The following is a 16,732-nucleotide window of genomic DNA, read 5'->3' on the forward strand; positions in this document are numbered from 1 at the left end:
AACACCGAAACTCTTCCTGCTATAATCCCTCCTTGGTGTAAAAGCAAGCAACAAAACTGGAAAAGAGCATGTTCCATTTCTAATGGGAAAGGTATATATATATATATATATATATATATATATATATATATATATATATATATATATATATATATATATATATATATATATATATATATATATATATATATATATATATATATATATATATATATATATATATATATATATATATATATATATATCTTAAAGTCTAGCCTAAGTTTGTTGCCATTCTTCAACAATGAATGAGACAAAGAGAATTCCAGGGGACATATTCTAAAAACAAGTGGTGCTCCATACAGTGACGGAACCTCATAGGTGGAGAAGGCCACATGAGTTTCAGTGATGTAAAATTGTACTATTTATGAATTTGCAGTGGCTATAGTATACACACTCTCTCTCTCTCTTTCTTTCTCTCTCTCTCTCTCTCTCTCTCTCTCTCTTTCAGCACACATTTATATGCTTTGCTTCCTTCATGTCTTTTGAGAGCTCCGAGAAATGGTCCGGGAATTTATTTCGTCGTATTTGCACCCAAAAGAAAACTGCATCCTTCACTTCGTCCGTGAACCTGTAAGACGAATAAATGCAAACTTTAACCGGCTGTGACGATTCATATGGAAAATAGATATATCTCAACGAGAAGGTCCGTCAGGGAAGCAAAATATTTCAAGTAGCACATAAAGTTAAATCTATAGAGGTGACCATCGAAACCCCCCTTACCACGAATACAAACTACAGTGCTCTCGAAGATAGCCGATGGCAGTCTTGAGAGCAAATGTCAAGATATTTTCCGCAGTTTTATTATGTATAGATTTCTTTGCCAGCATCGCATTAGCGGAACTTTCTGTGGAGAGAAATGGGTGGGTGTGGGGTCTGTCCCTGTTCCACAAGTCACCAAAAAGATTTAACATAGCCAAGAAAGATCTCTCTCTCTCTCTCTCTCTCTCTCTCTCTCTCTCTCTCTCTCTCTCTCTCTCTCTCTCTCTCTTTTCCTGCTGTGTTATCATTTAAATTTGGCAAAATAAAAGCAGGTTGTGGAATTGGGACGTTTGATGAGAAACATTTACTTGTTTGAAAATAACATTAGTAGAATTAGATTGTTTGAAAGGATGATCACATCAAGATTGATAAATATCGACGTGTGTGTGTGTGTGTGTGTGTTTATGAGAGAGAGAGAGAGAGAGAGAGAGAGAGAGAGAGAGAGAGAGAGAGAGAGAGAGAGAGAGAGAGAGAGGCAAGATGGATGGATTTTAAAGTTATGGCGCCGCAACAACGACGGTCATATGGCGCCGCTACTATAAATTCATTGTAACTAACATGTATATATATAAAAATTAAGTGATTAAAAAACAATACAATTAAAAAGCTAAAAACTAAAAATACTATAAACCTAAATAAATAATTAAAATACAAAGTGTAAAACAAAATAAAATTCAGAGCTTTGGGTGAAGGCCAGCTTCTCCCAAAAATCTAAAAACGTCATGGCCTTGGGCCAGGCCAAGGACCTTTGAGATATAATAGACACCGCTATCTCTACCGCGACAGCGGTAGAGGTAGCGGTGTCTTAAGTCAGTCAAACTGGGGCACTCGACAATCAGGTGCCGAACCGTAAGTGGCACCAGGCAGTCATCACAGAAAGGTTGTGGGTCCCTGGTCAACAGGTACCTTTGTGTAAGGTACGTGTGACCTATGAGCAGTCGTGCCAATAAAGTCTGTGCACGGCGATCCCGGACATGGGAGAATGTCCACTGAGGGAGTGTGGAAGTAGTGATCTCTCCCATTTTCGAGGTTGCGACCCCCGTTAGCCATCTCCTCTGCCAAATTGCTGCAACCGCCACACGAATAGTGTGAAATACATCTCGAAACGGAACAGGTGCAGGAGATGGAGCGCGACTTGCTCTCTCTTTAGGGAGGTGATCTGCGTGTTCATTCCCGGGAACACCTACGTGACCAGGGACCCAACAGAAACCAACACGATATCCTCTTCTGTTAAGAAGATAGAGCCACTCCAGGACTGATAAAACTAATGGGTGAAGGGAAATAAAAGAGGAGAGCAGTAAGACCACTGCGAGAATCACTAAAAATTGTAAAAGACGAAACAGGGAGAGTAAAAATGATCTGTAAAGCTAGGACTATGGCAGACAGCTCCGCAGTAAAGACGGAGGCTACCGAAGAAAGGCTGCCACACCGATAAAAAGAGAGGAAAACCACACTAAACCCAACGCCTGCGTCGGATTTGGAACCATCAGTAAAAACGGGGATGTCCTCAGTATGGATAAAAAAAGTGTTCTAAAAACCGTGTGTGGGACAGAGCTGGCAGAAAATCTTTCTTGCCATCCATGGCAGGTGGGCATAATGAAACATCCGGAAGCTGCCAATAACCAACTCGTGGGAGCCGGAAAGAGGAGACAGGAGTGAGTGTGTGTGTGTGTGTGTGTGTGTGTGTGTGTGTGTGTGTGTGTGTGTGTGTGTGTGTGTGTGTGTGTGTGTGTGTTCTCATAACTGTACCTTTAACAGAGTAGAGTAGAGAAGCAATCTTTTCATGAAGTCCCACAGACTTCACCAGCTACAACTTCTCACCATAGGTCGACAACAATCCTTGCTCTGTCCAGCCGCATTGGTCAGCTAACACAATTGTGCAGTCATTAGCAATTCAAAGATTCTAAAAGAACTAAACATGAGGCAGCGGCAATTCAACCTCTACTTTAATAGGTTAATGGAATGCATACTTTATACATACCTACAAGTCGTTTCAGCCTAAGGACAACAAAAATCATGGCCACAAAGCACAGCAGCGTGCCTGCCAACACTCCCCATCCGACCATCTCCCATGTTCTGCAGGGTAATGATACAAAAATTAGACCGGCGGTGTTCATCCTGTTTCCTCTCAAATGGGCGAGGTACACCATCAATATTCATATGTAAAGATAATAAGTGCAAATAAACATAAACATTATGTTGATCATTGCTATCATTTTTTTTTTTTTATGCTCAGAGTACAAAACAAATTTTCAACAAATTACTATACATTTCAGCGGTGGACGAACGGTGTATTTTGCAGATATCTCCTAAACGAATCGTTGGATGAGTATGATATTTCAATAACGACTGCAAACATGGCTCATCTGTATACTACACGTAAACGTGCTGTTGTACAGTAATTATCAACGTGAACCACTTCTTACCTTCATGAAATTGTACCATACTCGTTGATAATCATATCTATACATACACACTTACAGAACATTATAATGTATAAATACAGTGGTGGGAGAAGTAGGGAGGGACACAGAAGTGAGGGAGGCGAGGAGCTAGGGAGAGGAGAGGAGGGATAAAGAGGGGGAGAACTTCCGAGACGGGGGAGACGTAGTAGTGGTTATAGGAATGGTTTGGGTGTGTGTGTTGGGGGGAGGGGGGCACATTTTCATTCGAATGCGTCAACATGACTCGTCGGCTTTGTGTTATTTTTCACGAGTAAACTCCTCACATAACACATATAGTACTATGGTATGTTAACCATAAATTACGAACGGATGTTCAAGGTAGTGTGTTGAAATATCATACTCATCCAACGATTCGTTTAGGACAGTGGTTCCCAAAGTGGGCGGTACCGTCCCCCTGGGGGCGGTGGAAAGATCTGGAGGGGCGGTGAGGAAGAAGGGGGCGGTAGGGGGGCGGCAGGGTGGCATGAAGAACAATTATTATTAACTTCTTCTTTACAAAATCTGAATGACAAAATCTAAAGGAACACATAGGCAGTTTTAAGAAGATAAATTTGAAGTAAGATTTATAAACGAATGCTTTATTTTGTTACGTAGTCCGAAGTCGAAATCAGAAATTCGAACGTTTGTTTGACGATTTGTACACAACACGTGCAGCAGGACGAGTCAGTGGACGACGCATCAGGGTCCGGTTACTGCACGCCGCTCTGGCTCAGTCAGTTTGATACAGTTGTTGAATTCTTCCAAGACTCCAATTCTGTTCTGTGTGATGAACTAAGAAATATGAAGCATGACATTACTTATTTGGCAGATATATTCACAAAGTTCAATGAAGTTAATTTGCAGCTGCAAGGAAATGAGGCTAACCTAATTAAAGTCAAATCAGCTATCTCCACCTTCCTGGCCAAGTTACAGTTATTCAAACGAAACATAGCTCGTCATGCACTCTACCAGTTCCCAAGCCTCTCTGAATTGGATAAGGAAAAAGGCATACCAGACGATGACCTTCAAGTGTATTGTACACACCTGGATGAACTGCACAGAGACATGTCTGAGAGATTTGAGGACATTTTATTGCTTGAAATACCAGACTGGGTGATCAATCCATTCCTAAATGTAAACGGTGAGGAAACTGGAGTGGCAGAGGAAGAACTGATTTCAATTCAAAATGACATTGAGCTAAGGCCAAAGTTCAAAAAGTCATATCAAGATTTTTGGTTACAAAAAAAAATCTCTGACTGCTATCAAATGCTGTGGAACAAGGTCAAGATGTACTTTATTGCCTTCCCAGCATCGTATTTAGTAGAACGGGGCTTCAGTGCAGTCGCCTTGCTTCTTTCCAAGCAAAGAAACCGACTGAAAATTACTGACTGCGGGGATCTACGACTTCTTCTTAGTGAGTTCCAGCCTGATGTTGAGAAGCTTATGTCCCTGCACCAAGCACATCCATCCCATTAATATTAAGTGTGAGACAATGAAGGATACTGGTGGAATGTTTATTTACCATTCCATGTTGCTGAAACAGTTAAAACTGCTAAAAAATAAATTGGTTTACTAAATTGGGTTTTATTTGTGAAATACATATTTGTGTTTAACCTTTCTCTTTTCAAATTGCAGCATACCAAATATCAAGAAAGAGGTGTTTGTTTCCATATGTGTTTGTGTGTGTGTGGGGGGGGGGGGCGCTAGGAATTCACCGGGGAGCCAAGGGGGCGCCAGCCTGCAAAAGTTTGGGAACCACTGGAACTTTAGGAGATATCTGCAAAAAACACCGTTTGGCCACCGCTGAAATGTATAGTAAATTAATTCTCATTCAGCCGTGACACGTGGCAGACTGTGGCGTAGTGGATTGAAGGTGGTGAGCGTGGGATCGGGCAGAAATTCTTACGTAGGCTCGAATCTCACCACGTGCCACCCTGAAACTTTATTTGTCGAGTGGTTTAAATTTCCTACATGTCACCATGATACCCAGGTTCTACGTAGATGGAGGTGTAATTGCCTTACACCAAAGATGCGCTTCGGTGGTGATATGGGTCCTAATATGAGTACCACTATGAATTAAATTGCCTGCGCTGCTAATAGGTGGAAGCTAAACAGCGCTTCCTATATACCTCAAGTATACCTACAGGCGCTATAGGCCATAACATTAAAAAAGAAATAATCATTGATGTCACGTTTGCCATAAGCACATTGTAATGGAGGATAAATTTTGCTCACCTGTTTTGCTGCACAACTGCAGCTGCTTCGCGGCACATCAGTGACTTAAGTGATGTAACAGTATGAAGAGTGGTAATGATAATAGTGAGGTGGAGGAAGAGCAATTAGACGTGAGAACAGTTTAAACAGATGCCGTGTATGTATATGTGTGTGTGTGTGTGTGTGTGTGTGTGTGTGTGTGTGTGTGTGTGTGTGTGTGTTCACGACGGTCGTCTGCTGGTCACCCAGCCAGCCTTCCCCATTACGGAGCGAGCTCAGAGCTCATAGACCGATCGTCAGGTATGACTGAGACCATAACACACTCCACACACCGGGAAAGTGAGGTCACAGCCCCTCGAGTTACATACTGTACCTACTTGCTGCTAAGTGAACAGGGGCTTCACATTAAGAGGCTTTCCCATTTGCCTCGCCGCGCCCGGGACTCGAACCCGGACCTTCTCTGTTGTGAGCCGAGTGTGCTAACCACAACACTACAAGGTGTGTGTGTGTGCGCGTGTGTGTGTAATTCACCTCGGTCGATCCATCCCTCTCTCTCTTGTACTTTATCAACTATTCTAGAGTAGAAACTTAATAAATTTGTTACACACGACCGACCTTTTCTAAAACCAAATTGGCTATTTGATAATTATTTGATGTCTTCAAGAAACTCAATCCATTGTTTCTTTATTACTCTTTCACACATCTTACATATTACACTAGTTAGTGATACCGGTCTGTAATTTAAAGGTTCTTCCTTCCTTCCACTCTTATATATATGGGAACCCCCTCAGCTCTTTTCCACTCTACTGGTACTGTTCCATTTTCTGTTGAGCATTTTAAGATATTGTATATAAGACTTGCTAGTTCTTCTCTACATTCTTTTAATATTCTGCCTGAGACTTCATCCGGTCCCATTGCCTTCTCCTCATCTAATTCCGTCATCAACTCTTTTATTTCAAGCTTGGTTACTTTAATCTCTTTCATATAGACAGTCTCTCTATTACCCTGTGGTCTTTCAAATTTGGATTCCTTAGTAAAGACCTCCTGAAATTTACTATTTAACAGTTCTGCCATACTTTTTGGGTCTTCCACCATCCCGTTCTCTCCTTTTAACCTTTCTATTGTTTCTTTTTGCCTTATTTTTCCATTTATGAATCTGTAGAACAATTTTGGTTGTTCCTTACATTTTTCGACAATGTCCTTTTCATAGTTCCTTTCTTCTTCCTTTCTCACCTTAGCATATTCATTTCTTGCTGTTTTGAAGTTTTCCTTATTTTCTGGATTTCTGTTTCTTCTCCACCTTTTCCATGCTCCATCTCTTTTCTCCTTTGCCCTAGCACACCTTGCATTAAACCAATCTTTCTTTCCTTCTTCTTTAGGTCTATATTTTGGGACATATTCCCTGACTCCTGTTTTGTATATTTCCAAAAATAAGTTATACTTCTCTTGCACCGTCTCTGAGTTTTCCATCTCCTCCCAGTTTACGTTTTAAAATAGCTCTTGAGGTTCTCAATATCAGCCTTTCTGTAATTTAATCGGTCTCCTTTGTATGATTCGTCTCTATCTTCCTTTCCCTCTTCTATATCCATTTCTAATATTACATGGTCACTCTTTCCCAATGGGCACTTATATCTTATATCATCGTTCATTTGTATATCCCTTGTAAAAACTAGGTCCAATCTCGCCGGCTCATCGTTTCCTCTGAATCTTGTGTTTTCCTTTACTCTTTGGGCCATCATATTATCTATCATTAGGTTCAGGAATTTATCTCCCCAGACTTCTTCCCCCCCCCCCACACACACAGTAGCAGCGGTCGAGGAAGGACGTGCATGGGACAGCTCCTTGATTTACCATTAGCAGTCCTACCGACCCTACAATGGCCGGGCAGTCTGTTAGCTCAAGTTTGGAACAGCTGGTAAAGGAAAAAGTGGAAGAAGAGCTTGTAAACCTAACAACCGAAGGGAGGGAGCCTATCAAGGGAACCAAAACTGTTAAGGAAGTCGTTGCTGCCATCATGCCAGCATTATATCAGTGGCTGTCACAACTGCAGTTTCTACGGCAGTGAAAGATATAACCAACACGTTATCACTCAACACGCAAACAATCAACCTGGAACATCGCTACGAAAACGACCGTCTGGAGCAGTATACACGGAAAGACAACCTGCGTATATTTGGTATTGAGGAAGAACCGGACGAGGACGAGGATATTTTACAAGCAAAGGTTATCGAAGTTGCTGCTGATGTAGGAGTGAAATTAGAAGCAGATGATATATCCATTGCTCACCGGTTGGGGAAGGTTGGTGACAGAAGCAGGCCTGTGATAGTACGTTTCTGCCACAGAAAGAAAAGGAACGCAGTGGTGAAAAACAAGAAAGAGCTTAAGAAGAAACAGAAGAAAATCTACATCAATGAAGATCTGACACCACTGAGATCTACGCTCATGAAGATGGTAAAGGAACAAGAGGCTGTAAGGAACGTCACTACTCGGGATGGTAAGATACTGGCATGGCTCAAGGACAAGGAGAGACCCGTCGAGATTACAACACCAGACGATCTCTTCAAAGTGGGAATCGAATCTCCGGATTGGAAGCGCCTAAGATTGGACCACCTCGTTAAGTAACAAGTAGCAGGAGTACAGCACTATCCAAGGGCAACCCACTACTCTGCAATCAACACCGTAAGTCAGCAAAAAAATTCAACACAAATAACGCCTACATATACTCTAACACAGATACATAACAATATAAACTACGCAGTGATAAACAACCCAACACCACAGCGACACTCTATAACTGCACACGCAAACACAAGTTCAAAACAAGCACACAGTGATCCACAAGTTTTAACACACACTCAGAGTCCCACTACACAAGGACCTACGCTAACGACCACTCAAAGTTTGCGTATGAATATTTTGACAATTAACGTTTGTGGCTTAAAGTCCAAGCTATTAACGAAGGAATTTATGTTGTTTCTTGTGAATTATGATGTATTGTGCATGTGTGAAACCAGGTGTGATGACGCTGACATGAATAACGTTAGGAAAATAATGGTAAATAACGGGTTTGATATTGTGTATAAGAACAGAAGTGCTCTAACTAGATATAAATCAGGTCTTTTAATTGGTGTGAGAAACACTCTAAGTATAAAGTGGAAAGAAATTAAAAGTAGTGAGAAAACCTTATTATCTATCTGCGTAAACGGACAAGATCTTGGATTGAAAAAGAATTCATTTATTAGCTGTATTTACATACCACCAAGCCACTCACGGTATGCTAAGAGAGAACATTTTAATGAACTTGATGAGTTTTTTTTCTGTCTCATTCAGATTGTTTTCACGTTGTCAGTGGGGACTTTAACGCACATACTGGTATACTGTCAGATGTTGCTGATATAACTGAGGACGATATATTGCCAGTAGTTGATGTCAACGCTGTGTTAAGTGCTACAGGATGTTTAATGTGTGTGTGTGTGTGTGTGTGTGTGTGTGTGTGTGTGTGTGTGTGTGTGTGTGTGTGTGTGTGTGTGTGTGTGTGTGTGTGTGTTTTAGAGGCTATTATTGCATCACAACCTGCTTATTAGTCTGCTGTTACATAAAGGTGAATCCTACCTAAATGTATTGACGAAAATACACACACACACACACACACACCCGGTAGATCAGTGGTTAGAGCGCTGGCTTCACAAGCCAGAGGACCGGGCTTCGATTCCCCGGCCGGACGGAGATATTTGGGTGTGTCTCCTTTCACGTGTAGCCCCTATTCACCTAGCAGTGAGTAGGTACGGGATGTAAATCGAGGAGTTGTGACCTTGTTGTCCCGGTGTGTGGTGTGTGCCTGGTCTCAGGCCTATCCGAAGATCGGAAATAATGAGCTCTGAGCTCGTTCTGTAGGGTAACGTCTGGCTGCCTCGTCAGAGACTGCAGCAGATCAAACAGTGAAACACCGCGTAGTGTAGTGGTTAGCACACATGGCTCACAACCGAGGAAACCGGTATTCAAATCCCGGGTGTGGCGAGGCAAATGGGCGAGCGTCTTAATGTACAGACCCTGTTCACCTAGCAGCAAGTAGGTTCGGAATATAATTCCAGGGATTGTGGCCTCAGTTTCGCGGTGTGTGGAGTGTGGTGTGGTCTCAGTCCTACCAGAAGATCGGTCTATGAGCTCTGAGCTAGATGACCAGCAGGCGACCGTGAATACATACACACACAGGAAGGCAGGCAGACATAAGAGGAGTTGAGGGAGATATATGGTAATGGTATAAACAAGAGTACTATGAGGACTCACGACTTTGGTAGGTAACCTGTCGGTGATATTCCGTTCTCACGTGAGGGTGGAGTCGGTCTGCAGTCTTTGGTAGTGAACAGGATGTTGTCCGGACTCAGAGGCAAATGGCTGATTGGATTCATCTGTCCGTGCGTCGACCATCATCATGGAAGTTAGCATGAGAAATTTACTTTTTGGGGGAGATATATTGCGTTTATATACTATCAACAAAATCCTCCACAATAGAATAGTCAATACACAGCTTCTACAATATTTTCAGTAATTATAACGTATGTACAATACTCACCACGAGGCAGTAACAGGCGTTTGGGTCAAAGGAATGTTTCAGAGTGACAAGCGACCAGGTGATATTTGCTTTCAGGTGTGTGTCCTGAAACTAAAAGCAAAGGAAAAAACTTTTAGAGGCTCAATCCCGTAGAATCCCACGAGATGATTTAACAAAGATCAACACAAGAAAATACAATATCTCTATTCGTTCATAATTTTATTATTCATATATACATATATGGTCACCTTTTCTAACGGACTGTTCATATAAGGCAATTCTGTTGGAAAATATAAACGAACGGACAGTTTCATGTCATAATAAACGTAACCGAGACTCCAGAGTCTAGAGTCCAGGGTTTCTCAACGAGGGCCATATGGTCCCCGCTGGCGGGTAGGAAAATGGTGGGCCACAGGGACCTACAGAACTTCCTAAATTTGCGTTGCTCATATAAGCTTAATCAATATTTTCAGTCGCAGGGATCGCATTAGCTTTTGTAGGCAGATTCTGATTGAACATGGATTCCATATTGTTTTATAATGTATTTTTTCAATTCTTTAATAAAATTTTCAACCAAAGTATGAAATAGAAAAAGCGTTGAAGACAGTTGATGATTGTGTTTGGATACGTAATTGTTTTACCTATGTTTATTTGTGAATTATCAAATAAAATTTGCACCCAAATTATGAAATTGAAAAGCTTTAAATCCAGACGTTGATTGTACTGGGAGTCCTTATTGCATTATGCTTATTTGTGAGTTTTCAAATAAAATTATTACCCAAATTGTGAAGTCTATTGATTTGATAGTGGAGTATGAATTTCAAGCCCATAGTTCTGTCCTAACAAAGCTCATTACTACATTTATTTCCCAAGATGTAGTAAGTTAGGGGGGCCATGAGAACTCAAATTACCGTGGAGGGGAATACTGCTGAAAAAAGGTTGAGAAATGTTTGCGCATTTCCTTGATCACATTACTATTTTTACATGAACAGAGAAGGCAAAATGAGAAATACAGAGAAATTAATATTCTTTGTATTTTGTGATAAAAATAGAACAAATAGAGTACAACGATGAATACTGACACTTTCATTAATACTTCAATTTACTGGACATTTCTCACATTAGTGACAGGTTGAGTACAGATAACACTCTTACCAGCTTTTTTATATACGTTAATCCATGGCGTGGCTTACAGGCCTTGTAGTCTTGCTCTGTTGTGGACTGTTGTGAAGTAAATAAAACAAAATTAATTAAATAATTAGCAGGAACAATAACAGTAATAGTGAATCTCTCTCTCTCTCTCTCTCTCTCTCTCTCTCTCTCTCTCTCTCTCCGTTTGTTATTAAGTGTTGCAATTTGGTATTAATAACCATAGTACAAACAGAAGAGGCTGTTCGTGATAGGTGAAGAAAAGGAAAAGTTGAATATACTTTCCTTATAGATGGTGAGATTCCAACTTTTCACAGTAGGGGGAACATCTTTTAATGTGATGTTGAGGAGATCGTATCTAATGGCGTAGAGAGAGAGAGAGAAAAAATAAGACTTATTAGTATTACATAGATGCTGATAAATTGATTAGCAGATTATATGTGAGTGAGTAATAAATATACACTGCAGATGTGTGTGTGTGTGTGTGTGTGTGTGTGTGTGTGTGTGTGTGTGTGTGTGTGTGTGTGTGTGTGTGTGTGTGTGTGTGTGTGTAAAGAGACTTTTCAATAAGATTCTAGTTTGTAAAGATAAATTTTTATAGCAAAATGCCGAGTAAGAAGAAATGGCGAAGAGAAAGGATAAATCACAACAATTTATGAGAGCGTAAAAGAGAGAGAGAGAGAGAGAGAGAGAGAGAGAGAGAGAGAGAGAGAGAGAGAGAGAGAGAGAGAGAGAGAGAGAGAGAGAGAGAGAGAGAGAGAGAGAGAGAGAGAGAGAGAGAGAGAGCTGGTGTGAGTTCATGATAATCAGTTTATGTGCATGTATGTCCGTCCAGTGGTTTTGTCTGTCTCTATAGAAGCAGCACGACATTCATTACTGGAGGAGTACAGTAATCTATCAGAAGCGTAGTGGTCAACAAACATGTAATACAGCTGGAAACCAAGGAAACTTTTAAGCTGTAATGTATTTATCTGCGTACTAATATTAAGACAATGCATTAACGAGAATGTTGTTGATCAGTGACTTACGTGAAAGAGAGTACTATAGTATGCTGTAAGTAAAAGCCCCAGCAGTGAAAACAAGCAGAGTTCACGTTTCCAGACACCGTCACCATCCACATTCCTCCATGGCAGTAATTTACCTCCCCTTCACCCTGTAAGAACGTGTGGGGTTACTATGTTACTAAAGATAAGCCAGCTCTACAAGAAGGTTTTAGTAGCTTAAAAAGTTTGTTGGACTTCTTTCTTAATATGATACACTATAACACAGCGAGTAACAAACAAAGCGACCTTTTCCTATCCTGTGCGTGTAGACACAATATATATATATATATATATATATATATATATATATATATATATATATATATATATATATATATATATATATATATATATATATATATATATATATATATATATATATATATATATATATATATATATATATATATATATATATATATATATATATATATATATATATATATATATATATATATATATATATATATATATATATATATATATATATATATATATATATATATATATATATATATATATATATATATATATATATATATATATATATATATATATATATATATATATATATAACACACATACAAGCACTTAATTAAAGGCGTCATCTTACCCTCACATCACCGTAGTCGAAAGTAGCATTGCACCTCCTCAGTTTTCGTGTCAGCTCTCCTGCACCACCAAAGAAACAAAGAATTAGACAAGGAGTGTACAATGCAAGGCTTCCTCACGACAAATTTTACATATCTATTTTATTTCATTGAACTTTTTCTTGGATTTTGCTCAGGTTTTGTAAGCTCTATATAACTGCTCATTTTCTGTTTCGTTTCGTTTCGTTTCTTTCTTTCTCCTGTGGCATGTTATTGTTTTCTATGTTATTGCTATTTTTCTTTTAAGTTTGTTACTGTTGCTGCTGTATTTTTTTTCTACAATAGTAACAACATCAACAATAACAGCAGCAGCAACAACAACAACAGTAGCAGCAACAACAACAACAGTAGCAACAACAACAACAACAAAAACAACAACAACAACCAACTACGAGAAGGAAAAAAATGAAAAAAAGAAAAAGAAAAAAGTTACACAGTGGTAATTTGCTGTGCTATACGTATGTGACATAACTTAAGAATACAGCTTACCCACTCATCCACTATTCCATAGGCGAAATAATTGAGTCACGACGCAGGAACACTGACCTTTGTTTGTGCAGGAAGGGTCTTTGTAAGTGGTGTCGTACACGAAAGATGAGTTTGCTTCAATGGGTGTGACATGGACGTCCAACACCTCGCACCGTTTATCATCTGCTGCACAGCCTGGACCAACAATAGCGAAGAAGACACAGAGAAGTTAGCCACAAACACGGAGTACAATACATCCTAAGTAGTTCATGATTAGAGAGAAAGATCCACATAATATTGAACCGTAAATATAAAAATCTGTGCTATTTTTCAACTGGTTCTGATTTAAGATATTAGGGTTTTATTTGAGATTGTTATGATTATTTCTGTTATTATTATTATCTCTTTGAATGTGGTGGTTCAATAAGGATTCTGCGCCATTCGCAGGAACAACACTCCCAAGAACATGCGTCTCCATGGCTTATAAACAATGATCCTCAAGAAATGATAATTAATCGTGGTCTCGTGTACAAAGTTATGTAGAGAGTTATCATTTAACGTTTTGTTCATAGCAGTGTTTGGGTTATTTGCATCTTGAATTTAACTCTGTGGCACCTTAGTGGGCCCATGTCTAAATACCTTGAACAATGCCTATAAAAAGTTCACCGAGGCATTACACGCTCTACTGAAAGGCACACCATTGTATCGTGATTCTCTATCTGGACTTAAAAAGACAATACTACGGTTACAGTATATTTTGTCATCAAATATTGGAAAAAAAAAAGATATTCATGCCATAATAATCAGATTCAAACGTGTGGTGGAGGGAGGGGGGCACATGCGTATGTGAACATTACTTAGTGAATTTACCTGTCAGTAGTATTCCAAAGAAGTAAGTCAGCACTGGTGTCTGGTTCCTTGACATGATGCATTGGTTGGGAAACAAACTATAAATAAATAAACATTTAAGTAAATTATTTATTTAAGCAAAATCAATAAACAATGAAAAAATTCACTGATGGAGTTTAAAAATGCATGATTTGCTTTTGTTTGCTATTCGTACTGTTAACGTCATTACAATGTTAAGTTTAGATAAAATGCATATCCTCAAGAACTGGATCTTGTGGCGTCCCAGAAGAATTAAGCACCTTCTTGTTTGTAATAAATAAATATATATATATATATATATATATATATATATATATATATATATATATATATATATATATATATATATATATATATATATATACTATAGTCTGTTCACATAAGTCTGAGCCGTGAAGCCGAGCCTCATTTGAAAGGAGGCCGCTGATTGGCTGGCCCCTTCTCTCACTCAACTTGTGTTGAAAGGCTGCGTCATGAATGCTTTGTGGTACATGTTTTTGTTTTATTCGTTATATCTCATCTTATACACATAACAGACAGTTTCTGTTGGTACCGTTACACTCAACAGTATATGCAGAAGCTTTGATACTCGGGGAAAAACAATTAATAAGCAACTATAAAGAAGTTTTAGCGAGTTGAAGTGGAAAACTTTTCGCGACATCTTTATAACACGGTTTACTTATCATATCCTTTGGATACATTTAAAGGAATGCTGTTATAAATTATTGCATTTCATAAAAGAATGTCTCCTGAACGGCATGCAACTTCCAAATTATAGTTAAAAGATATTGTAAGCGAATTACATAATTATTTATGAGACGGTGTCACTCGCGAGGAAGGGCACGGAGGAGTGGTCGCGGTGGGAGCGTAATCGCGGTGGGAGCGTAATCCAGTTATAACTGGATCAAGATGAACCAGCAGTGTGTCTTCCCTGGCGGCACTCCGCTGCGCCACTTCAACTCGCTAAAACTTCTTTGTAGTTGCTTATTAATTGTTTTTCCCCGAGTATCAAAGCTTCTGCATTTAGTGTTGAGTGTAACGGTACCAACAGAAACTGTCTGTTATGTGTATAAGATGAGATATCACGAATAAAACAAAAGCATGTACCACAAAGCATTCATGACGCAGCCTTTCAACACAAGGTGAGTGAGAGAGGGGGCCAGCCAATCAGCGGTCTCCTTTCAAATGAGGCTCGGCTTCACGGCTCAGACTTATGTGAACAGACTAAACACATTTACTATAAGCCCTTTTGTATATCAAGTCCAAATATTTCTTAAATATATGAAACATTTATTCATACCTTACTTTTTTTTTGTACAAATTGAAGAATTTGATGTCTTTAAAACCTGAAGCAACGCTTACAAGAAAACAGAGCTTTTCGGGCAAAAATGCAAAACTATTTCGAATACATAACGATATAGGTGTACTGAATCATTTTGAACTTGCAGTTCATATTCTACAAATATTACAGCTTGTTTGGAATATCATTGATTTGACGTGCTGTAAACAAAGGCGATACCACATTAATAAGTTTTTTCCTGCATTTTTTTTCCTGTTTGTCACAGTATTAATTTTTCCAATGTTGATTACACTCTATCCACTTATCCGTTTGTTTGTCTATCTATTTACTTCACTTTACTTTTTTGTCTATTCATTCTTTTTATAGTACTCGTTTTTTCTTTTTTATTTGTACAAGTTTATGTTTTATGTTACTTTTCCATGATAGTTTTCAGTTTTGTGTTGTTTTCCTTCTTATTTATGAATTTATATTGGCCGTACTTCAAGATTTAATGAAACGAAGCTACTTTCAAATCTTGAAATGTAATTAACGTGAAAGAAATATACATATAATGAAACTAATAGTGATGTTGATAATGATTGTAAAGAGGACACGTTGACACCAGTTAGAACGAACAGGATACATGCATCTTTTTTTTTCTTTTTTTTATGCAAAAGATGAAGATCTGCCAAGGGCAACAAAATATTGAAAGAATTAGCTAGAAGCCACGGATAAATGTCTTGAAACTTCCCTCTTCAAAAAGGTTAAGTCTTAGGAAGATAGAAATATAGAAGCAGGTAGTTTACCAGTGAAAGGTATGAATGACTGAGAATACTGGTTAATTCTTGTATTAGAGGGTTGGACAGATATTCTAGGACAATATCCCCCTACCAATATCCCCCCTAGGACAAAATCCCCCACCATAGAAAAAATCGAACCTAACCTAACCTTAGGACAATATCCCCCCCCTAGTGTCCTAGGGGGGGATATTGGGGGATTTTGTCCGGGGGGGTTTTGTCTGGGGGGATATTGTCCTGAAACGTTGGACAGAATAGGGATTATTATTCAAAGCTAACTGTAGGTATGTAATGTAATATATCATAATGTATTCCCTGTACCTCTGATTATCGTACGCCTGGCAACCCTACGTAAGCCTCAATCTTGCTGGCGTCTCCATGGCAGGCAGGCGTACGGGGGTCCTTCCAAGGCTTTCTCTGTGTTCCTCTGCTTGAATACACATACTC

The 16,732-nt window shown here is 39.1% G+C and overlaps 1 protein-coding gene across 3 annotated transcripts in view; it reads right to left on the reverse strand.

The window, feature by feature from the left end:
• Nucleotides 1–257: 257 nt before the first annotated feature.
• Nucleotides 258–16,732, reverse strand: part of LOC123519340 — a 41,623-nt gene continuing 25,148 nt past the window's right edge. For 2 of the 3 annotated variants that reach the window (XM_045280587.1, XM_045280586.1), the window contains exons 2-12: nt 14,192–14,268; nt 13,400–13,516; nt 12,817–12,875; nt 12,189–12,313; nt 11,446–11,518; nt 11,167–11,232; nt 10,033–10,122; nt 9,747–9,868; nt 2,783–2,877; nt 2,551–2,667; nt 258–610 (exon numbers count right to left, since the gene is read on the reverse strand). In XM_045280587.1, coding sequence (XP_045136522.1) covers nt 2,609–2,667; nt 2,783–2,877; nt 9,747–9,868; nt 10,033–10,122; nt 11,167–11,232; nt 11,446–11,518; nt 12,189–12,313; nt 12,817–12,875; nt 13,400–13,516; nt 14,192–14,246 — 861 coding nt within the window. In that variant the 5' untranslated portion in view covers nt 14,247–14,268 and the 3' untranslated portion in view covers nt 258–610; nt 2,551–2,608. The remainder of the gene's footprint in view (nt 611–2,550; nt 2,668–2,782; nt 2,878–9,746; nt 9,869–10,032; nt 10,123–11,166; nt 11,233–11,445; nt 11,519–12,188; nt 12,314–12,816; nt 12,876–13,399; nt 13,517–14,191; nt 14,269–16,732) is intronic. The other variant, XM_045280588.1, reaches the window with a different exon arrangement.

The sequence above is a fragment of the Portunus trituberculatus genome, chromosome 45 (assembly GCF_017591435.1).
Source record: "Portunus trituberculatus isolate SZX2019 chromosome 45, ASM1759143v1, whole genome shotgun sequence".
In the NCBI taxonomy this organism is placed as follows: domain Eukaryota; kingdom Metazoa; phylum Arthropoda; class Malacostraca; order Decapoda; family Portunidae; genus Portunus; species Portunus trituberculatus.